Source organism: Odocoileus virginianus, chromosome 17, assembly GCF_023699985.2.
Source record: "Odocoileus virginianus isolate 20LAN1187 ecotype Illinois chromosome 17, Ovbor_1.2, whole genome shotgun sequence".
Lineage (NCBI taxonomy): Eukaryota > Metazoa > Chordata > Mammalia > Artiodactyla > Cervidae > Odocoileus > Odocoileus virginianus.
This window is the reverse complement of record NC_069690.1, coordinates 47,809,495-47,833,297: the sequence shown is the minus strand read 5'-3', so window position 1 is coordinate 47,833,297 and position 23,803 is coordinate 47,809,495. Positions and strand designations below refer to the sequence as shown.

The 23,803-nt window shown below is 46.5% G+C and overlaps 1 protein-coding gene across 2 annotated transcripts; it reads left to right on the top strand.

Moving 5' to 3' along the window:
• The first annotated feature begins 32 nt into the window (after positions 1–32).
• On the top strand, positions 33–23,523 carry WDR45B (WD repeat domain 45B). Of its 2 annotated transcripts, none has more exons than XM_020907295.2 (10): positions 33–255; positions 4,395–4,469; positions 12,316–12,417; positions 15,998–16,085; positions 17,121–17,215; positions 19,530–19,720; positions 20,321–20,406; positions 21,238–21,339; positions 21,801–21,922; positions 22,134–22,262. In XM_020907295.2, exons 1-10 carry the CDS (start codon positions 189–191, stop codon positions 22,247–22,249), a joined length of 1,044 nt encoding a protein of 347 aa, XP_020762954.1. In that variant the 5' UTR covers positions 33–188; the 3' UTR covers positions 22,250–22,262. The 2 variants fall into 2 exon arrangements, with proteins under 2 accessions (XP_020762954.1, XP_020762955.1); XM_020907296.2 differs by lacking the exon at positions 22,134–22,262 and adding an exon at positions 22,269–23,523 and having other exon boundaries at positions 38–255.
• Positions 23,524–23,803: the final 280 nt, after the last annotated feature.

The following is a 23,803-nucleotide window of genomic DNA, read 5'->3' as shown; positions in this document are numbered from 1 at the left end:
CGGCGTTCCCTCCCCGCCCGGCAGGCCGCGGGTGGATTGCTCGGCGCTCCGCGGTTCCCTGGCTGCGCGCGCAGGCGGTGGGCCTTTCGCTTCCGGCCGCGATAGCGTCGGCGCTGGCCAGAGGGATCCCAGCGGTCGACCTCCCGGAGCGGCATGCGGCGCTGAGGCGCGGTGGATCCCGCGGCGCCATGAACCTCCTGCCCTGCAACCCGCATGGCAACGGGCTGCTCTACGCCGGCTTCAACCAGGACCATGGTGAGGAGAGCCCGTCAGCGGCCCCGGCCCCCCCTGCCGCCGTTTCCCCTCCGAGCGGGGTCCCGCCCTCAGCCCTGCGGTGGCGTCCTCACCGGGTTCAGGCCTCTTCCCCTGCCCCCAGCGTTCTCTCCCCTGCCCCTGAAGCCGCCCTCCTCCCCCAGGCCTCCCTTCTTCCCCCCGGCCCAGGCCGCTTCCCCGCCGCCCAGACCCCCCACCCCCATCCAGGTCGGACAGTGATGGGATTTTCCGGGGCGGCGTCTGTTCTTTCTTGCCGGTGTAGGGTTCCCAGCGGCCAGGATGGGGTCGCATCGAGGTGGGAATGCCCCTGCAGGCCCAGGACCTCTTTCGCGAAGGTCCTCACCGTTTCTGCTGATTGTCGTAGAATATGCCGCCGGACTCACACTTTTTTTTCTTTTGTTGGGTGGCAACCGGACTATTCAGCCCGGCTTTTGGGGAGACGGCCTGTTTCGCCTTTCTGAAATCTTGCGTGATGTGGGACTGCGCCCCACTCTAGCCCAGGGAGGGGGACCCTCGTCGGTTCTGAGGGTTCGCTTTGGAAGCCAGTTTGAAGAGGATCCAGAAGCAGGAACTGCAGGATCTGTGTCTGTGGAGCCAGTTTGGGGTAGAGTTACGTAGGTCGGGCAGGGGTCGCCCAGCTGTGTCAGCGCGTGGGCGCGTGGGGTGGTGGCTCCAAGGTTCTGACTGTAGGGCCCCGGGAGAGTAAAGTGTGTTCTGGGAACCGAGGCTAGGCCGGGATTTCCTTCAGGGAGGAGCCCTTAAGGGCGGGAAGAGTTCTTGGAGGGGTGGAGTTGGACGAGGGGGAAAATATGGGATGCGGGCGGCTGGGCTGGGGACCGCACGGGTTGTGGGGTCCGCTTTGGGGGCCAGAAGTTGGGGATCGAGCAGTGTGTGGCTGAACGCATTGGATTTTTATTTCCAGAGGAGGGCCAGTAGGTTTCTTAAAAGGAAACAAACATGGAAACACAAAGCTTACTGACTCTGTGGCCTTTAGATACCCACATGACTGAGCGACTAAGCACACATACCTGTCTTAGGGCCAGATGAGGAATCCTTGTAGTAGGTTTTGGTGTAATAATTGAGGCTCACAATAAAGTTAATTATTTAAGAAACCAGTGAAGTTTATAATGTTTTTATAAAGGTTTCATCAAAGATTATTTAGAAAATACAGCTCTGGCTTTTAAATGGATATATTTCAGTTTTCTGAAAAATACACTCTCACTTTTGTAAAACCACCTCATTTGGTTGTAATAGTTAAAAGGAAAACTTAGTGTTGCTGAAGAAAATAATGCATTTATACTTAACCTTCTGCTTACCCTAAGCTTAATTCCCTATGATGTAAATATATTCCAGGTTGTGGAGTTCATTACATTTTGTTTTTATATTGACTTTTAATTTTTACTCAGCATTTTTAGTACTCTCATTGAAACTTTAGCTTTAGAAACCTTTGCTCATAACTTTAAATTGTTCAAACTTTTGACTTATCTTCTCCCAAAGATAAGTTGTATTACAGTTTCAAGATTCTGAAGTGTTGATATGTGTGCGTTTCTATAATCTGGCTGCTGTTTTTTCTTTCTCTTCCTGTGGGAAATAGAAGGTTTGAGTGGATACACTTCTGTAGACTAGATTGTCTTGCTGGGACCTAGTCTGAGGCCACAGACTGACTTCGCTGGCTCACTTGGCTGTGGATCTGGAGTGTAGGTGAACACTTGTGTATGGCTTGCATGTGGTTTGTGTGTAGAATGCCCTTCAGTGATTCTGATGCCCTGTTGCCAGTCGGCTTTCTCTGCACTGTGCTTGATCACTCGCTGTTGGCTTGAGGACTTCTCTGTGGAGAAAAGTTTCATTAAGATAGCAAGGACGGAAAAAAAAAAAAGATAGCAAGGACAGGAAGGTTCATGCCAACTGTTGTGTGATAACCAACTAAAACCAGCTAATTTATTTCTCCTACCCCGCAAAATAGCAAGGATAATGCCTAGCCTTCTTAGAGAGTGGTTTTCAGTCTTGTGTTTGTAGGACCTTTTTTCTAGCTTTTTACTGAAGTGCATTACTCTTACAGAAAAGTGCATGTATCCTAAGTATTCAGCTTGTGTGAATTTTCCAAACTGAACACACCTTCCACAGCACCGAGGTTAAGAAACCAAATACCTTGGCACCCTGTGCTCCTTCAGGCCACTCGCCCAGTCTGACTTCTAGCGACATAGATTAGTTTTGCCTGTCTGTACTGTATTTTGTTTCTGGCTTTTTTATTCAGTATCGTGTTTGCAAGAGCTTTTTTCCCGTACTGTTGAGTATAATTGTAGGTCATCCTCATTGGTGCACTATTTCTTTGTGTGACTATATCACAGTTGGTCCGTTCAACCTTTGGTAGGCATTTGGGTAGGTTCCCAGTTGGGGCCATTTCAAGCATGCGGGTTCTGCTGTGACCATTTTTTACCTGTCTTAGTGAATGTGTGTTGTCATTTTTACAGGGCTTGTATACCTAGGAGTAGAATCGACAGAGGCTGTCATGCAGACAGTTTTCCGCAGTGATTGTCCTGGCTTGCCCTCCATTCCCATGCCTCTGCACACTCATTTTGGCCCTTTTGGCCATTTTGGTGGATGTTTAGTAGATCTCATTGTGGTGTATGTGTGAGATTGTATTTGCATTTCCCTGATTATGTATGTTTATTAAGCATTTGGATATTCTCTTTTGTGAAGTGTCCAGATCTTTTGCTCATTTTTCTATTGGGTTGTTTGCCTTTTTCTTAATGGATTTATAGGGATTGTTTGTGTATTTTATACAAGTCTTGACAGAAATATGTGTGTTCTGGCGAAGACAAGTAAGATTGGTGCAGGCTTAAAACTTGTGGAAGGTATAATAGTTGAGAAACAAAAGGAAAACTTTCGACTTTTGTATTATTTCCATATTTTCCAGAAAGCCAAGCTCTGGTTCTTCTGTCCAGATTACATGATTCCAGTAACCAAAGAGGGAGTTACAGCCCAGAATAAGAGATAATAAGTAACATTGCACTTTCCAGTGAGTGTCAGACTCCAGGCCCAGATAAAGTTCATTTTAGAGCCTGAGCGTTAATTACAGAACAGATTCCAACTTCTGGGAAAGCTGTTAAGGTCTTTGTAGTTTTCTGCCTCACTTTGACAAAAAATAGAAGCATGCTTTTCACATTGTGGGGATGGAGTGGTTGATAGAATAGAATAATGTCATTCCAGTGCTGGAACACGGATCAAAACCAGAAGAGACTCTGAAGGTGGCTTTGGCTTTCAGGTCAGTGATGTGTTGTGCTGAGGGTTCAGCCTCTACAGCTTGTCTTGGGGAAAGAAATGGAAAGTTTGGTGTTTCTTTCTGGTCACAAGTTTCATATAAGCCAGCAGTCGAACTTGGTGGTGTTGACAGAGATTAATGTGGTCTTGATTACATTTAGGCAAGTGAAGTCCAGATCACAGGGTCGTCCTAAAACGTTAGTGCTTCCTTCACTTCCTCACAGCATTTTCAGCTGGACCGTTAACAGTCTGGTGTGTGACTTGGGGATGGTGACTGATTTGGGTTTAGGGAGTTAGGATTAGTTCCAGGGGGAAATGAGGTCATGGAGACCTCAAGCTGCCTTCTAACTAAAAGACTGTCCATGCTAGCGCTTCCACCCCTTCTCCAACTGGATGTGTCCCTGCCTGCTGAGGTGGCCTGCTTTGTGGCTGTCCTCTTGGACTCTCTTGTTGCCTCTCTAGGGCTTAGGGCCTGATACAGCCCTGGAGAGGTGTGTTGGGAACGGGGAGGCCAGTGGTGGGCATTAGAGGCTGGAGTTGAGGGACATGTGGGGTGGCAGAGTGGCTGGTTCGGTAGCTGGTGAGCCCCTCTTGCAGGAAAGTGTTGGAGCAGAGAGCCTGGTCCATGGGATGCCAGAAGGGCCCTGCGGAGGTAAGTGGAGTAACGTGCAAACCCTCTGATAGCAGTCCATGAGGCAAGTCATTGTGACACATGCAGACCACATCCGTGTGGCCTGAGCATCCACGAGAGTTCCTCAGAGAGGCCACTGTCTCTGGACCCCTTGCATGTGCTGCTCCAGGCCTGGGGTCTTCAGCTGAGACCCCAGTGAGGTGATTAATTTGTCTCTCTCACACTTTAGGATGCTTTGCGTGTGGGATGGAAAATGGATTCCGAGTCTATAACACCGATCCACTGAAGGAAAAAGAGAAGCAAGGTAAGAGTAACACATTTCTCGGTTTCTACCCGTTTCCAGTCCTCAGAATCTAGGTACTGTCTTTCAGATTGGAGCAGAGTGGGCTGTGAGAAGTTGTTGTTCATGGCCCTGTCAGCCTGGATGCAGCTCTGCTCTTCCTCGTGTTGAGCTTCTGTGAGTGCTGGGCTTTGTGGATTGGACGCAGTATGATTCAGTGGGTACTGGTGACTGGTGAATCCAGCACCTGCTGGCCCTGCTGAGAGAGTCAGGTGTGGTTGTGCTGGCCTCTTTGTGCTTCCTGTCCAACGTGAAGCTGTAGGGAGCTGAAGTGAGGGCTTTAGATACAGCCGGTAGGACTTTGACTCTTAAAATAACTCTTTCTTCAAAAATACTATTGTGGCAATAAATTATAGTTGCTTTTGTTTTCTTATTTCAGTGTCTCTCTCTTTTTTTTTTAATTTCAGTGTCTTAAATTATGTTTTCATGGAATACAAGTTTTCAAGCTGAAATCAGGAATTCTTTTGGTAAAATAAAATAATGGTGGTCCTTTTCCCATTTGGCAGGAAAAATGTGTAATTTAACAGGTAGAATTTTCCCATTTGCTTCTTTCCTATGTATTTTTCTTAAGTGACTCCTGGTCCTTACCTGTCAACAGATGAACAAATCTCAAATAAACCATAAACAGCGAGAAACCTCCTTTTTCTTCCTGCAGTTATGGTTTTGGTTTTTATTCAGTGTGCAAGTTATATTTTCTGATGCGAGAACCGTTTCTTACCTATAAGGAAGTCACTGCATTCTTATGCTCCCCTATCAGCCCCTTTCTGTTTTGACAACTAATAGTCACATAGGGATTTTCAGAATTTTTTTTTTCCAGCAGTGAAACCTCTTTGTCAAGTAAAATCTTCTATACCACCCTGGTATGTAAAACAGCAAGCGATACTTTATTTCTAGGAGTTTATTTTGTAAGCTGAAGTCTGTTCAGTTCAGTCGCTCAGTGATCCCGACTGCAGCACTGCAGACTTCTGTGTCCAGCAGTGTTACCTTTAAAGAGTGCATCTTTGGAATTAATGAGAGTTATAGGCGATGGTGGGAGTCTCCTCTCAGTCTTCTGTGCTTCTGACTTCTATTTAATTTGTTTAGGTTGCATCGTAAATTAAGACAGCTCTGTTTTATACAGAAAAATAGTTCCAAAGTATTTTGAAACAGCTTGCCTTGCGAATTTCCAGATGTTTTTTACGTAAATTGACCTAGAAACTTAGGAACTAGACTTCAGTGTCAAAGTTGAATCATTAGCGGCATATTAAAAGTTGCTTCCTAAGTAATGAAATGTTTACAGTGAATCTAGGATTTCTTATAACAGTAAGTTAAAACAAGAAGTATCTCAGCCCTCAGGAAGGCTTGCTATGGCCATGTCGCAGTGCTGTGTCTGTTCCCCGTCCCTGCTCAGCTGCACTGGGTCTGGGTCAGACTGTCTCTGAGCTTCGCTTGTGCTGAATTTTGCACTTGCCGGGGATCCAGCAGGGCCACGTGGTGCTTACTGATGGCGTCTTTAAGGACTCCAGCTACATGTGCCTGCAGGCTGGTCCGCTGCTTTATTTCTGGCAGCGAACTCAAAACAGGCAGAAGACTTGACCTTGTTCCTATTTTATCATCGAGATTTGCTTCCTGTATGAGAAAGGAAGTGTGCCTGCATTGGAGGGTCATTCCCAGCTCTGGACTTTCAGGATTGTCTCCGCTGTGACCGTGGCTCTGCATAGGGGGACTGCACGACAGGCTGTGATCCGCTGGCATCTTGCAGTCACACCCACTGCTGGATGGAGCTGGCAGTGCCAGGAAGCTGTCTTGGGCATCCTGGGTGCCCTGCACAGAGCCGAGCGGCTCCCTCAGGAGGAGTGGGAGCCCTGGGAGCGCAGCCTGTGTGGCGTCCTCACTAGGGGGCTGCAGGGCCAGAGTGCAGGACTCTGGTTCATGTACATCACACACACATCCACGCATGTCCTGGCAAGAAGGTTCAAGTCCTAATTTGAATAAAGATGTGTCAGGAGTAATACTTTTGGATAAAATTATATCTAAGTGGTTATAAAAATAAAAGGAGTACTAAAATAGTTAACTCCAGTCTTCATTTAGAAACACAACCCTCCCACATTCCAAAGGTGACTAGAACTTCTGTAGCCCACGCTCAGTGAACTTGCAAGGTCCTTAAGACCCTTGCCTTCGGCGCTGCCTGACTCCTCTTACACACCACCAGCGCTCACACGTGTAACGTGGGCAGCCGTGTGTAGGGAGCAGAGGGCACACGGAGGCCTAGACAGGATGACTCGTGACAGATGGGACAGCAGCTGAGGCCACTTGTTTCTGAACCCACTAAGTGCTGCACTGGGGCTGGAGGATGCAGTGATGAGTAATGTGGGCAGGGTCCTTGGTGAGACCACCCAGTGACTGGAAGTAACAGGTGACCTGTCTGCACACGGTCCATGATGCTGCCCAGTTCAGCAGCTGCCTGACCTGCCAGTCTTTCAGGGTCTTGCCCATGGCCCGTCATCCTCCAGTTTCAGAGCAGGTCGTGTGGGCTCCATGCCCTGTGTGGTCAGTCAGTCCAGCATGTGGTGAGTGACGGAACGAGAAAGAAGTGGGAAGCATGTGAGGTGGAGGGGGCTGAGCCTATTGTGGGTGTAGGGGGAATGGGGTTGTGTCCAAGTTTGCGATGGCTCTGGGGAGGGTGTGGAAAGGCACATTCCTAGCCTTGATGGTACAAGTTTAAATTGGTAGAACCTTTTTTGTAGAAAAAAATTTGACAGACTGTTCATTTTTTATATTTGCATGCACACACACGCATACTCTGGTCCAACAATCACACTTAAAGGATTTTATCTGAAGAAAAAAATTGGGAAAAAGACAGTAGATGCTGTGGTACATGTGACGTGAGGGTACACCTGTGACGCACTGTAAGAGCAGATAATTTGGAAAATAGTATGATGGTGCCGTTGGTTTGAGTTCAGTAGTACACACATGATCTCATTTACAGCTGTTCCTACTTTATGCTTTTCTGTGTTGTTTTATTTTTATAGTGATAATATGTGATTTGTAGGATGTGAAATAGTTAAGCTATTTCTATTAAAAGAAAATGCCTGGGAAATAGGAAAGAAGCATCTGAGGGTTGCTGGGCAGATGCCGTGTGGAGAGGCTGGAGGCTAGTGTCACTCTGGAGGGCTGAGTTCTGACCCATCATCAGTGGAGTGGAGGTTAAGCCAACACTCAGGACGTCCCTCTCCCCCATTTTCTTTCAGTTTCTGTGTGTGTGTGTGTGTGTTTATTTTGGCCAAGCTGCTTGTGGGATCTTAGTTCCCAGCCAGGAATTGAACCCAAGTCCTTGGCAGTTGAGAGCTCGGAGTCCTAACCACTGAACCACCAGGGAATCCCTCCAGTTTATCATTTTTTGAGGCAGATCCTCTTGGAAGAGTGGGACATGTCAGGTATTGATTTGTGCCTGAAACTTTCATGGGTCAAAGTTTCCTGGGAGCCTGTCTTGTGTTCTCCATCTCTCCGTAATTTTAGTCTGCTGCACAGCCAGCCACTGGGCCTGGCTGCTTTTAGAGACATGGGTGCGTCTCTGCTTTTTCCGCCAATTGGTGACCCCTGTGGATCTTTCAGGACCAGCCCTTGGGGCCTGGGGCTCGGGGGCTCTAGTGGCAACCTTGGGCTTCCATTCAGGAGGACCCCCTCCTCTCCAACTACTTGTGGGCTGTGGCCCTTGGTTTGGAGGAGCTAAAAGTCCTCTGATTCTCCTGGAGTTAGGAGTCTCGCCCTTGATTGCTTCTGCTCTTCCCAGGAAAGCCTCTTGTTTCTCTTTCCCCACCTCACTGGTTGATACTGAAGACTCTGCTCTTCTCTCTTTCCAAAGTTAAATCCCAGAGACCATGACTGTTTCCAGTGGTTAAAACTGCTTCTCTGTCTTAATCCTTAACCCTTAACATCTTTGTAATCTTGACATTGATTTAAAAAAAAAAGCATCAAAATATTAGCCATAAATTAGGCGTCCAGGTAATACAAAATAATTCTGATTTCATGTAACACTGTTTTTGTTGTTGTTAGAGGCTTAGAGAAAAGTCACAACTTCTATCATTTAAATTAAAATAAAAAATACCCTTTCAAACAGAATGTAATTTTCTTTTAACAGAAATTTTTGGTTATTTCTTCGTGTGAAGTACATCAGTTTTTGTTTTTTTTCCGATTGGTTCACTGCTGCCCAGGTCACATTTCTGAGGCTCTTGTGCCTCCTGGCATTTCTTTATTCTCCCGTTAGCTTGGTCAGATCTTGCAAGTGACTCACTGCTTTTAGAACTTGAGAAGACTTAGGACTGACAAATCCAACATTAATAAGTTTGAAGTCTCAGTGCTCATGTAGTGTTGTTGATATTAGTCTTAAAACATTCTCCCTTGGTTGGATAGTATTTTAAAAATGTATTAGTTACCCCTTGGCATAATTTACAGGTTTCTCCTGATATATTTGATTCTAGAACTTAGAAACTGCACTGAGGAAATAATTGCATTCCTAACACACCCCCAGAACTCTTCATCTTGCAGAACTCTATCCCCATTAGATAATGACTGCCCACCCCCAGCCACCATCGTCCTACTTCCTATCTTCATGAATTCGTCTAGTCTAGGGACCTCATATAAGTAGACTCATGCAGTATTTGTCCTTTTGTGACTGGCTTATTTCATTTAACATAATATTACATAAACGTAGAGGTTGCTTCTACCTCTTGGTTGTTGTGAATAATGCTTCTGTAAACATGCATGTGAAAATATTTCTTTGCAACCTTGATTTCAGTTCTTTTGAATATATACCAACAGGAGGGATTGCTGGAGCATGTGGTAGTCTGTTTTTAGTTTTTGAGGAGCGACCACACAGTCTCCTGTAGCACCTGCACCAGCAGTGAGTGAGAGTTCCTGTTTCTTCACCTCCTTGCCAACATTTGTTATTTTCTGTTTTGTTTTGTTTTGATGGTGGCCTAATTAATGATTGTGGCAACATACGACTGATATCATATGATACTTGTCTTTGTCTTTGACTTACTTCCCTTGGTATGATAATCTCTGGGTTCATCCATGTTACTGCAAATGGCATTAGTTTGTTCTTTTTAATGGCTGAGTAATATTCCATTGTGTGTATCTATCATGTCTTCTTCATCCATCTGTATGTTGGTGAACAATTAGGTTGCTTCCATGTCTTAGCTATTGTAAATAGTGCTGCTGTGAACATTGGGGTGGATGTATCTTTTCAAATTAGAATTTTCTCTGGTTATATTCCCAGGAGTGGGATTGCAGGTTAATGTGGTGACTCTATTTTTAGTTTTTAAAGGAACTTTCATACTGTTCTCCATAGTGGCTATACCAGTTGGTATTCCCACTCACAGTGTAGGAGAGTTCCCTTTTCTCCACACCCTCCAAAAATAATCCTTATTTGGTCTTAGTTGCAGCACCCAGGATCTTGCATATTGGCACAGGCTGTTTGTTGCGGCATGCAGGCTTCTGAAGTTGCGGAGCTTAGTTGCTCCACAGCATATGGGATTTTAGTTCCTCATCAGGGATCAAACCCACGTCTTCTGCCTTGGGAGGTGGGTTCTTAACCACTGGACCACCAGGGAAGTCCCTCCAGCATTTAATATTTGTGGACTCTTTGATGATGGCCATTCTGACTGGTGTGAGGTGGTGCCTCAGTGTAGTTTTTGATTTGCATTTCTCTAATAACTAGCAATATTGAGCATCTTTTCATGTGCTTGTTGGCCATTAGTATGTCTTCTTTGGAGAAATATCTCTTTAGGTCTTCTGCCCATCTTTTGTTTGGGTTGTTTGTTTTTGTTATTATTGAGTTTTATGAGTTGTTTGTATATTTTGGAAATTAATCCCTTCTTGGTAGCATTGTTTGCAAATGTTTTCTTCCAGAATGTAAGTTGTCTTTTTGTTTTGTTTATATGGTTTCCTTTGCTGTACAAAAGCTTTTAAATTTAATTAGGTCCCATTTGTTTAGTTTTGTTTTTATTTCCATTACTTCAGGAGATGGATCCAAAAAAGTATGGTTGTGATTTATGTCAGAAAGTGTTCTGCCTATGTTTTCTTCTAGGAGTTTTATAGTTATCTCGTCTTACATTTAGGTGTTTGTTTGTTTCTTCTTTTGCTTTGTTTTTTGCTGGGTTTTTTGGCCATGCTATACAGCAAGTGGGGTCTTAGTTCCTCAACCAGGGATTGAGCCCATGCCCCCTGCAGTGGAGTGTGGAGTCTTAACCACTGGACCACCAGGAAAGTCCTACATTGAGACTTTTAATCCATTTTGAGTTTTTTTTTTTTAGTTTATTTTTGTATATGGTTTTAGAGAGTGTTCTGATTTTCCCCTTTTACTTGTTCAGTCATGTAGTCGTATCCAACTCTTTGTAACCCCATGGACTGTAGCCCGCCAGGCTCCTCATCCATGTTTTTCCAGGCAGAAATACTGGAGTGAGTTGCCATTTCCTTTTCCAGGAGATCTTCCTGACCCAGGGATTGAACCCGAGTCTCCTGCATTGGCAGGTGAATTCTTTACTGCTGAGCCACCAGGGAAGCCCCTCTTATATGTAGTGGTCCAGTTTTCCCAGCACTATTTATTGAAGAGACTGTCTTTTCTCCTTTGTATTTTCTTGCCCGCTTTTTCATCTGCCTGCCAGTGCAGGAGATGTAGGAAACCTGGGTTCGATCCATGGGTCAGGAAGATCCCCTGGAGTAGGAAATGGCAACCCACTCCAGTATTCTTGCCTAGAAAATTCCATAAGGTTGCAAAGAGTCAGACACGACTGAGCAGCTGAGTGCACCGCACATCTTCCCGTGCCTGGTGAGCGCCGGGGAGCCAGGTGAGGCCCTGGTGGTGGAGGCGCGTCCTGGCCTGGGGGGTGGAGGATCCCTGGGCTCTCACGGGTCTGAGGCCACATACCAGCAGGGAGCGGTTTGAGGACTGAAGCGTCGTCGTCCTTTGAGTTTGGGCTGTGGCCACTTTCTGTTAGAGCCAGAATTGCTTGAGGTGGCTTGTGTGTCATAGGACAGTAAATTGTTTATAAGGAGAGCTGTGTTCCTTGTGGATAGTATTAAGTACAGAGTCCTTTCTAGGGTTTCTACTAGGCCTTGAGTTTGAAACTTCTCAAGTGAGCCTTTGGACTTTGGGTCCATCTTGTGTGCCTCCGACTAGACAGGCAGGAGTCAGTTCTTAGGCTGACTTCCGATTTTCAAAGGTCTGGGCTCCTTGCTTGCCCTCTGCTGCACCCTCACTGCCCCGGAGCCTGGGGCAGACCAGTCGGGGCTGAGGGGCCAGGGTAGGGGCGCCCAGTGTGACGGGAACCGTTCGGAGCGCAGTGTGCTCCTCTGACTGCCCACACTCCTCGTGGGGGTTCTGTTGTTCCCCTGAGTATTGGGCTTCCTTCTGTCATGGAGCACACCTGAAAATCTGCTGACATACTCCCCTTCACGTAATTTGTGAACATTTGTGAACATTTTGGACTTCCAGAGGAAGAAGTGTTTAAAAGTGGTGAAAAGGAATTCCAGCTTTTGCATCAGACCATTTGAGATGCTTTCTCAGCATACTTTGCTGCACTTTAAATTATGAATTCAGATATTTCATACATTTTGCTATATTGGCTTCTTAGGTGATCAGTGTTTATACATAAAAATACAGTTCTTGATGCTGAGAGATTTGAAGCTAATTATTTTTCTAGCTGGTCACTATTTTCATTACTGATCATAGATACAGATTGCTGATTAAAAATCAAATGCTGACCATTTTTACCTTTTTTTTTTTTTAATGTAAAATATACATACTGACTTCTTTTTATCATTTCAGAATTTCTAGAAGGAGGAGTTGGCCATATTGAAATGTTGTTTCGCTGCAACTATTTAGCTTTAGTTGGTGGTGGGAAAAAGCCAAAATACCCTCCAAACAAAGGTAGGTAAAATAATCCTGCATTTGATAATGCATCTCACGTGTAGTCCCATCTTGAACTTTATAAAGTATCTTTGTGTCTCTGGCCACACTGGATCTCCCCTGGTGGCCCTGTGACTCCTGAAGGGACAGAAGCATCCAGAAAGAGTGCTGTGCCCTCTGTTGTTCCCAGAAGAAACATATGACCAGAGTCACTTTTCCCCATGGAGAGAGAGCACCTGCTTTTCACTCGGGTTGACTGGATGGGGGCCTCCACCCACATTTTGTCCTGGGTGCTCTTCTGCGGTGGATGTTCTGTGCTGTGAGTTTCATTGAAAGCCAGGTGTGGGGAGGCGACTTCTGCAGAGAGCCATGAACTCATGGAAACGCGTAGAACCGAGAACAGCTGGGCTCTGGGTTGAAGAGTGTTGTTCCTGGTATGCATGTGTGAGCCTGTGTTCAAAGAGACGGCAGTGTAAAGGGTGTGGCTCTTTGAAAGTAAGGGAGAAACACAAACTTTACTAGTTCAGCTGACTATCACGTGTCTGTAAATGTAGGTGTCGTTCAGGGCACAAGGAAGAAACCCAGTGAAGGAGGGTAGAGCAGGGGAAGAGGGGCAGGTGGACGGGGAGAAGGTAGGGGCAGACCCCGGGGCTTCAGATGCCAGGTGAGGGTGTGATTGGGAAAGCAACGCCAGCAGTTCTCAGGAACAGTCTCAGGAAGCAGTTAAGAATAAGCTCAGCAGACGCGGCAGTTGGAAGAAAAGAAAGGGGAGCTGTGTTCACAGAAGAAGCAAAAGAGGAAAGTGAGTGCGGGCATCAGGCAGATGCTAGAGACGGGAGGAGGCCTGGGTGACCACTGCCGCCCTAGGGGACTGTTGAGTTGGGGCCCACTGGTGACAAGCTCCATCATGTCAGGGGCCATGGAGACCACTCTCTTTCAAAGCTTGGTGGGAAAGGAAAGGAGTATAGCAAGGGAGGTCTCCCTACAGAGAATAAAGGTTGGGGGTGAGCTGAAGATCTGCCTGAGACCGTGAAGTAAAGAAAGAGGGCGGGCATGGAAACGCACAGAATTCTGTTTGGGCCTGACTGGCAGTTTCTCAGTGCAGCCTGGCAGGTTGTGTGGATGTGATGTGGGGAAGGGATCCCACTCTCAGTGAGGGTTCGCCCTGGTAACATGGGCCGAAGGGCAGGAAGCCTGGCTGCTGTCCAGGTCGTTGCTGGCGTGGCGTGGATGGGCAGGGCTGTGGCTGTGCGTCCTGGAAGAGGGCCCCCAGAAGTGGCCGTCCTGCAGCTGTGCTGGGGCCAAGGGCAGGTCTCGCAGTGGAGCAGGAATTACCTGACCTGGGCTCCGTGGGAATTAGGCACAGATCCTGCTGCTGGATCAGCCTTTGTCATATGAAGAATTTCATCCATCACTGGTGACGAGTCAGGAGCCTGGCCCCACCTGTGGCACTGTTGGGGAAGAGGGGGTCACTGCTCCCCACCCCCAAGGAAGCAGTGGGTTGGATAATCTGGGGTCTCTCACCTGTAGCATCTTAGTCTCAGTAAAAAAAAAAAAAAAAAAAAAATTCTGAAGTAAGAGAGTCTCAGGAATTTTACAGATTTAGAAGAAAGCAATTTTCTACCTGAACATTTTGAGTAAAATGTAAGCTTTTTGTAGTGTGCTAAAGGTGATTTTTAAGAAAAGAACTTGGTCTTTATTAAACTTACCTAAGGTTAAAAGTAGGTGTTTTCAGTAATGTCAAAATTACTTCTAAATGTTTTCATAATTGCCAGTTAGGATACATGGTGTTACAGTGTAAAGAATCTAGCTTCTTTGGTTTGTGAGCACAGAATAAAACAGGACTGGAGGAGACTGGTTGTCACGGTGACCAGCTGGGTCCAGACAGGGTGCTGTTCTGGGAGCAGAGAGGCCCTTTCCTTTTTAGGAGTCCAGAATTTTGAAATACTGATTTTGATATTAACAACTATATTATTAAAAGACAGAATCTTGCCCAGTACATTTTAAATTTCCAGTTCCCTGCAGCAAAGCAGCTCACAACTTTCAGAGGCCACAGGGAGTTGGCATTAACTGGAGTCCTTGGATTTTTCTCACTACCGAAGTCATTGTGTCCAGTCACTTTTGTTTTCTGAGTGAAAATTCATGCTGTTGCATTTGGCATTTCATGACACTGTTTCCAAACGTTTCTGAAAATGGGGTTCACCTGTTTTTATGATACCCTTGACATCCTTCTGTCTGGGCTTCTGTCTGGTTTGAGCTGGTTCATGTTGAATTACAGACGTTCTAGTATTAGGTTGCAGAGCCAGAGGAAGTTCATTGAATCGCCTTTTGTGTTCAAGAGTAGAGTGTCCTTTGCCCAGAAGAGTTGTGACCATTTGGTTTTGGAATGATGTTATTTTCAATAAGGTAACTGTTCTACTCACTGATATGTTGGTGCCCTTTAAGGAGAAGCTGACGGGAGAAGTTTATCTTAGATGGTGTTTCAAGGAGCAAGAGGATAATTCTCTGCTTCATCTTTGAGTGGTTAAGAATTATAACTAACCTATTCAATAGTAAATACGTTCTATGTTAATAATTTTGGCAGTTCTGGTAGGCTGATATTCAGTTCTTCCTTGGTTTGAAACTTAGATGACACTTACCCATTCTAACAAAACTGACCCTGAATCCCACCCCCTGGACTGTTGTTGGTCACGTGTGGAGACCTTGAGGGGAACATTCTTTCCCTTCCATGCTCAGTCAGCTGTGACCTGACTGTGGAGGGAGCTTATTTCCCTCACCACACATGCCTCATACCCCGCTTTTCAAGTGGAGGAAAGAAGAGGTCTGGACACACACTCCTGATCCTCCAGGGTTGTCTGAAGTCGTCTCAGCCCTTGGGAGGTAAACTGCTGATCCATCCTGATGGAAGCTTGTGGTGTGAGCAGAAGGCATTCTCCAGCTTGAAGCAGAGTGAGAACAGTCAGGGCCGAAGAACCCTGGCCTGGGTTTTTATGTGTCTGATTTCCTCATGAAACAACGCTTTCAAAAATAAAAAAAGAAAAACAGACCTTTCTTTTCTTGGTCCAGGTTTATCTCCAGCAGTTGGTACCTGTGATTGGGCTTGCTTTTTGGCTCAGTCTAATGGAACCGAGAAGAGAGAGGTAGAGAGAAGTTTGCCTGAAAACCAGGGAGGAGGTTCGAGTGTGTGTGTGTGTGTCGAGAGGCAGAGGTTGGGTACCTGAGGTGTGAGCAGGCATGCTGCAGAGGGAAGTGGGGGGCGGAAGGGAGCAGCAGGACCTGGGAGAGCTTTATATCTAGGAGTTTATTTTGTAAACTGGTCTGTAATTTTTATTTCTTAGAGAAAGACCGTGTGGCTGGTGGTAAAAGACTCTGGGCCCACACTGTTTAGATCCCAGTCCTCCTCTGCCCTTTGTCAGCTTGCTGTGTGACCTTGGGCAGGTTGCCTTCTCTCGGCCTCAGTTTCTTTATGTACAGATGAAGAGGATAACTGCCCCCCACCCCTATCAGATGTTCCTGATGTGAAGACTCCCTCAGGAGTGCCTCTAGCTAGCTAGCCCCTGGCCTGTTCGTTGTCGTGTTCATGAATTCTTTCCTGTTTCAGTGATGATCTGGGATGACCTGAAGAAGAAAACTGTGATTGAAATAGAATTTTCTACCGAAGTCAAGGCTGCCAAATTACGGCGAGATAGGTAGGTTTGGTGTCTCATTTTTCAAGGTAGAGTAGTCACCTTCTCTGAAGTTGGCTGAAATAATTTTATATTGAAGGAAGAGATGTGTTTGGGAAAATGATATATAAAAAATAAGGCTGTAGTTTTTGACTCAAGAACATAAGAAAGGCAATGAGTTTCATTTGCCTCCTGGATCGTTTGGCGGTGAGCAGTCAGCGGGTGTGGGTGCACCTCCGTGGACTTGCCCTGGGCTGGCCCTGCCCTCCAGCTCTCGGTCCTTCAGGGGGACCGTCCTACCCGTCAGGTGCAGACAGAGGACATGAGTTTTGACCCCTGAATTGCCTCCCTCTTAGCCCACGCTTGTCCACATCATGCCTCATAAATGTTTCAGTTTGAAGGTAAAGGAGAACTCAGGAACTGCTCACAGAGAGTGTCATTGAATCTCACCTGTTGAAAGTAGCCAGTCTCTTGCAGACATTGCCCCTCGTGTTTAGTAGAACACAGGAGTTTTTCCTAGTATTTTGATTGCAGTGGGGCAAAGCTTAGGTTTGTTTTGTGGCATGGGTGTGAATGGAGTCTGTCATCCTGCACTTGTAGGTAGACTTGTATCTTCCAGGAATGTCAACATTTAGAGCTCGTAATAATGCAAGACCTGGAGCCAAATGAAGGATCTACTTTCTCACATTTCTGAATTGTCAAGACATGTCTAAAAGTGTGTTAAGATAGAATTTCTGACTTTGTGTCCTGCTTGGTTCTTACGCTGTAGATAGAATGGTTGATGAGAATGCCCCCCACCCCACCACCGCACCATGGGCTGTACCTGCCTCTTCCCGGGTGGCAGGGGCTCAGGCCTAGTGTCAGCCTCTGCCCTCCGGTTCCCTGCAGACCTGCTCTGCAGACCTTGCTGCCCCACTCCCGGGGGCAGGAATGGGAATGATCCTCTTGTATGTGGTTGTTGGAGTGTTTCTGTTTCCAAATAATAAAAACAAAAGCCACAAAATATTTGAGTTTCACTTTGGGGAAGAGAACATTCTGATGGTGTTTTCTTCTTTCCAGAATTGTGGTGGTTTTGGACTCTATGATCAAAGTGTTTACATTCACACATAATCCCCATCAGTTACACGTCTTTGAAACCTGCTATAACCCTAAAGGTAAGAATCCAGAGGAGGACGGATGGTGGAAATGGGCTTCATGAGTCCAGACCAGGTGGGATGCAGACCCATGCTGGGCGCCTCTCCTGCGGGTGGTCTTGGAGTGACGTCACCCTCATGGTGGGTCCTGGAGCATCTGGGGTGCTGGGGAAAGGTCTGAGAGGTGCAAGCTCCCCCCACCCCACTGTGAACTTGCCCTGGGTCACAGCCTGGCCTCCTCACTGTGGAACTGAGACCCTGCCTCTTACCATAAGCTTCTGGGTCTCTCTTGGGACTTTTCATAGTGACTGTCAGCCATTCAGAAGCTCTGTGGTGAGCCTGGAATCCATGGTTTTATTAAGTTCTGAGATTTCCTTCTTGTTTTCTTCTTCGCATGTGGCTTTGTTATTCATTGTATCATCTTTACTTTGCTTTTAAAGTTTTTGGTTTTTTCTTCTAGCTTTATTGAGGTATACTTTACATAAAACTCACTCATTTTAAGTGTCTCGTGTGATAAACTTCAGCCACTGGAAGCAGTCATGTAGCTGCTGCCACAGTAAGAGCAGAACAGCCCATCACCCCAGAGGCTTCCCAGTCGGCACGTTTCCCACCTGACCCTCAGGTTTTGCCTTTTCAGATATCTTTGCTATCTTTCTCTTAGCTTAATATGTTTTAGATTCCTTTATTTTTGTGTGTGTGTGTGCGTTATTATTTTGTTCATTTTTATTGCTGAGTAACATACTATCATATGGGTGACCACAGCTGTTGATCCACGGCAGATTTTTTGGCTGTTAGGAATAGAAGCTGCTATGTATGTTTACATGCAGGTCTTTATGTGGATATTTGTTTTTTCATTTTTCTTGCATGTGCACTGAGGAGTACAATTGCTGGGTCATATTATAATTATTCTTTAGATTCCACATTGTGTTAACATACAGTATCTGTCTTTCTCTAACTTAGCAAAACACCCTCCATGTCATCCATGCTGTTGCAGATGGCAGGATTTCATTCTTTTTTTATGGCTGTGTTGCATTCCATCAGGTGTCTATCCACTCTCTGTGTTTGATTGGAGCATCTAGTCCACGTACATTTAAAGTAATTTTTGATAGCTGTGTACTTATTGCCACATGTTGTTTGAGGTTGTTTTGGTAGGTCTTTTTCATTCCTCCTTTTGTTTTCTTCTTTCGTGTTCCATTTGGATTCCTTTCTCTTCTTTGTGTGTGTATCTATTATAGGTTATTGGTTTGTGGTTACTATGAGGTTTATATATAGCAGTCAATGTGTATGTGTGTGATTATTTTAAATGGCTCACCTCTTAATTTCAAATGTGTTTTAACGGCCCTACATTTTACTTCCCTCTCCGCACGATTTCTGGTTTTGGCATTGTGTTTTACATCTTTTTGTGTATCCTTTACTCCTTGCAGATGTAGATGATTTTACTGCTTTTGTCTTTTAACCTTCCCACTGACTTCGTGGGTACTACTACTCTATATTTGCCTTAACCAGTGAGCTTTATCCTTTAACAGTTCTCATGTTTCTACTTGTGACCTCTTCTTTTTTGCTTAGAGAAGTGCCTTTACCATTTGTTTAAAAACTATTTTTTCTGCATTGGATTACTTTGATACCTTTTTTTTTTTTTTAAAGTAAAGTGTAAGATTTTTCTGGACTCTATTCTGCTCCAGTGGTCTGTGTTTCTGTCCTTATGCCAGTATCAGGCCACCTTGATTTCTGGAGCTTTAAGATAATTCTTGATATTAGGTAGAATAAGTCCTCTGATCTTGTTCCTGTGGTATAAGAATTGAAGGAGCTATTCTCGGACCTTTTACTTTCCTTGTAACTTGGTGACAAGCTTGTCTCTTTCTTCAGAAAAGCCTGCAGAGATTTTTACTGTGATTGCACTTACTCTGTAGATGGATGAAGGTAGGTTCCAGCCTGAGGTCATAGGACAGCTTTCCACTCACCAGGTCTCTGGTTTTCCTTTGCAGTGTGTTACAGTGTTTTCCATCTATCGTTAAATTTATTGTTGAGTTTCGGGATTTTTTTAATGTGTTTGTTAACGGATTCATTTTTAGATTTTATAATTTTGCATTCTCCCAAAAGACAGACATTTGATAAAGTATATTTAATAATAAGTTCAGCAAATGTTTCCAATTATCAAGCCATCTCGAGGGAGCAAACTCTGCTTGGTTCCCTGCTGCCCTTTACTGGGAAAGGATTTTGTGACTAAATCTTACTTTTCCGTGAGACCTGGAAGGCAGAGAGTAGGTGTGGTTGTTTAAAAGCAGAAACATCGACATGGTCCTGAGTCCTTGACAAGTTTCTTGTCTCTCTTTAGGTCTCTGTGTCCTGTGCCCCAACAGTAACAACTCACTCCTGGCCTTCCCGGGCACGCACACGGGCCACGTGCAGCTTGTGGACCTGGCCAGCACCGAGAAGCCACCGGTGGACATTCCTGCCCACGAGGGCGTCCTGAGCTGCATTGCTCTCAATCTGCAGGGAACAAGAATTGCGACCGCCTCTGAGAAAGTAAGTAGGTGTCCCTGTCCCACTGGAGGTCATGCCTCTAGAGTGACCTCGCCTGCTATAGGATGTGGGCTCCTGGCAAACTAGCCCTTCCCTGAAGATCCCAACTCCCTGAGGTTCTTAGCCACCTTTGCTCAGAAAGCAAGCCATAGCTGACAAAAGTCAGCTATGGGTCCACAAGTCATTTTGTTCAGTTTTGCTCCATCTGTTTGGCAGTGGAATTAGTGTTTCTCTTTGTGACTGGCTGTGGGAGCTAGAATTAAGATGCCATTTCCCTGGGTGGTGAGTGAACTGACAGCTCTCGGGGCCTCGGACAGCCTTGGGTGTCTGCCAGCGGAGCGTGTGTGTGGGACTCCGAGAGGGCCATGTGTGGGCTTGGGCCCTGGGCTCCCTGACCTGCTCTCAGCCCCTGCTGGCTGCTGTCAGACTAAAGAGATTTCGGTTCGTTCTCAGTGACAGCAGGGGGAAAGTTGAGTTTTAGGTTATGTGGGCGAGTTTGGGAAAGACTCCGATGGGCTCATGGGTTTGTGAATAAAAATCATTTCAAAAAAAATTAAAAAGTTGTGAATCTTTGATAATGAAACACTTCACTGTTTTTCAAAGGGGACCCTTATACGAATATTTGATACTTCATCAGGGCATTTAATCCAGGAACTACGAAGAGGATCTCAAGCAGCTAATATTTATTGGTAAGAAAGCACGTTGTTTCACCCGAGAGAAGGGGCCCTGTGTGATCTGGAGAGGCAGGACCACCCACATGAGGCAGGCGGGGGGCTGCTGTACTGGAAGGGGCTGGGTTTTTAGTTCACTTTATTACTGCTGATTTAACTCTTTGTCATGGGAATATACACAGAAGTAGAATATTACAATTACCATGGACCTGTCATCCTGCATTTGTCAGAATTTGCCTGTTTTATTTCATCTCTCCACTGACCCTCCAGCTTATTTTTTTGGTAGTGTCTTCAGGCAGACACTGGAGGCCTTGTTAGCCCGTCTCTAGTCACTTCAGCCTCCAATGAGGCTGACCTGGCCTCTCCGTGGTGGTTGTTGCCACGTCCCACAGTGTCTGTAGCTCTGAGGGGCTGCACCCCTTCCTGAGCAGGACCTCAGTCCTTGTGTCTGTGGCTTTTGCAAGTGTGTGGAGCTGCACCTGGGCTTAAGTGATAAAAATGTAGCTAGTATCTGCAGGTAGCGTCCGTGGGGCCTGTCATGCAACCCACTCTCCCATCTGTCTGCTCTGGGGCCCACCCAGCCAGTCCAAGTGACACCCCCCCATCTCGGGGGCCAGATCATTGGAGGGGAGTTTTTCTCTCCCGGGCAGCTTGTTGGGGTGGCCTCAGGGCCCCTGGGGTAGCAAGGTGGTCTGCTGTTGGCACCTAAGGAGGGGCTGTGCCCTGGTTTTGACTCTGGTAAAATGACTGTCCTGACCACAGGGGTGTTGGAGTAGGGGAGCTGAGGTAAGGACTCACTCCTGTGTCCACACAAGACCGAGACCTGAGCTTCATCTGCTTTATCTGCAGCATTAACTTCAATCAGGACGCTTCCCTCATCTGTGTGTCCAGTGACCACGGCACGGTGCACATTTTTGCAGCCGAAGATCCGAAAAGGAATAAACAATCAAGGTGGGTTTTCCAGTTGCCTGAGTGCTGGCCCATTGGGTCTGAATCACAGGCAGGAGCTTCTCCTTGTTCATTCATTTGATTTTCTAAAAACCAGTGCAGATTACTTGATGCTAAGACTGGCATCACGACTCGCCCTGCCATTAGCTCCTTAGGAAATCTGACGAGGTTCCAGACACCTTCTAGAGGGGTAGAGCTTGGTCCTGAACTCTTAACAGGCATCCTCATGTTTGCTGTTCAGACTGTCGATTTGGTGGCAGTAGAACCCTATGCCCTGTCTGGTGGTGATGGTTTCTGGGTTTCTAATAGAGCCATTTGTAACAGTTTATTTTTGTGTGAAAAATAATAATTAAAAGCAAAAATAGAATTTAAATCATTAAGGCTAAGCCGACAGTAAGGAGAGCTGTGTCTCTAACTTTGTCATGTAACCATAACTTCCTTTCTTTTCTTCCTTGTCCTCACAGTTTGGCATCGGCCAGTTTCCTTCCAAAATACTTCAGTTCCAAGTGGAGTTTCTCCAAGTTTCAGGTCCCCTCAGGCTCTCCATGCATTTGTGCCTTTGGAACAGAGCCAAACGCTGTCATTGGTAAGTGGTCCTTCTGGGGGAGAGTGGCCCCGGGTGTGATCAGTGCCATGCCAGCCTCGCTGGTGTTCCTTCCTCTCTCCTGGGGGTCCCGAATATCCCTCTCGGGGTTCATGCGGCTCCCTGCCATCTGGGGGTTCCTGGGAAGTTGGTAGGGCAGATCATTTGGTCTTGGAACCAATGACCTGAGAGGGTTCTCCCGTTGCTGCACTAGCTGAGTGGATGCAGCTCTTCCCCCCAGAACGGTGGGTTCTCGGCCGAGCGTGCCCCCACCACGCGCAGATCCCGAGGGCGGCTCAGTGCGGGCTGCTTGCTTTTCACGCTGAGTGACGCAGTCTCCTCTGCCCAGCGATCTGTGCGGACGGCAGCTACTACAAGTTCCTGTTCAACCCCAAGGGAGAGTGCGTCCGGGACGTGTATGCGCAGTTCCTGGAGATGACGGACGACAAGCTTTGACCCTTGACCGGGAGCACGAGCACCGTGGCCCCTAGGCGCCCAGCGGCCCCTCGAGCTCCTGGGGCTGGTGATGATGGGCCGGAGGGACGGCCCGGGACCTTGTCGTGAAGCCACTCATGGCTGTTTTCCGAAGCCAGGCCTCCTGAGTCCAGTGTTAAAGGAAGAATCAATGGGGCACAGGGACACTCCGCCTGACCGCCGGCTTCACCATTCGCTTCAGTGGTTCTGCCGCATCCGCCACCTGCAGCCAGGGCTCTGGACAAACTGGGGGCACGTTGAGAAAAGGAGGGACAACGTGAAATTCATTTGTGGCGCCAGATTCCATCCTTTTTGCTGAGTTTGTGATGGAGAGGTGAACACACGTGCAATCTTGGTTCTTTCTCACCAGATAGAAGTGGGATTATCACACCGGCAGCCTTAGGAGGAGGAGGGAGGAAGCCCTTCTCCTGTCTAAACTGAAGAAAGTTTAGAGCTCACAGGCTTGGTGTCTCCCTCAGGAGCCACATATCACATGTCCCCCTCTTGTTGGCGCCATTGGAGTTGAGGCAGCGCCAGGCCTACCCCGTGAACTGCACCTGTGGCCTTCTGGCAACACTGGGTCAAAGGGAGTTCCCCTTTACTCGTAGGGAACAGAGTAACGCGTAGACTTTAAAACTGAGTCACAAAAGAACGCATCGCTTAATTCGGAGGATACGAAGGGAAACCGGCGTCTGAACAAAGCAGCGCCCGGTCCTGTGGGCTTTGGCCGGCCGCTTCCACTTCCCTCTCTCACCGTCTTCTCTCCCTGTTTTTAAGAATAGCTGCACACTAACATTCTGGGAATGAGAGGCACATACTTTTTTTTAACATTTGGTAACTAAAATAGGTTATGGGCTCTATATTGTTAGTACTACTTGAGGTATATATTTAATTTTCTTAAATTCCCTTTAAACTTAATTTTGTTTTGATTTCAGGTTGCAAACATTAAAATCTACAGCTGCAAGCTCTCAGTTTGCCAGTTCTTTTACTGTCATATAATCAACTAACTTTGTCTGTGGATTTCAATGTAAAGTATGCATGTTACTTTTATGTGTATTTAATCATGAAATTTAATTTTGCACACTTATTTGTAACGTTTCTTTTAAATAAACGTGGCTAATTTTGTTGTATTCTGTACCCGTCAAGGGAAGAGAATTGTATGTTATAAAACCATAGCCCGTTTTGTTGGACTGGACTGCAGGCTGCAGGAACGGCCCGGTGTGCTTCATGGCCTGAACTATCCGAGGCCGCGTGGGGGCCGGGGGCCGGTGGCAGCCCAGCTCTGGGAGCAGAGAGGAGAGTGGTGTTCCCTAGCAGTGTCCGTTGTCTCTGGTCAGGAGGCTCTGCCTGAGGTCTCTGGGGGAAAGCGTGGTGTTGGGCCACCCATCAGTGTCTCTAACAACAGCCTTA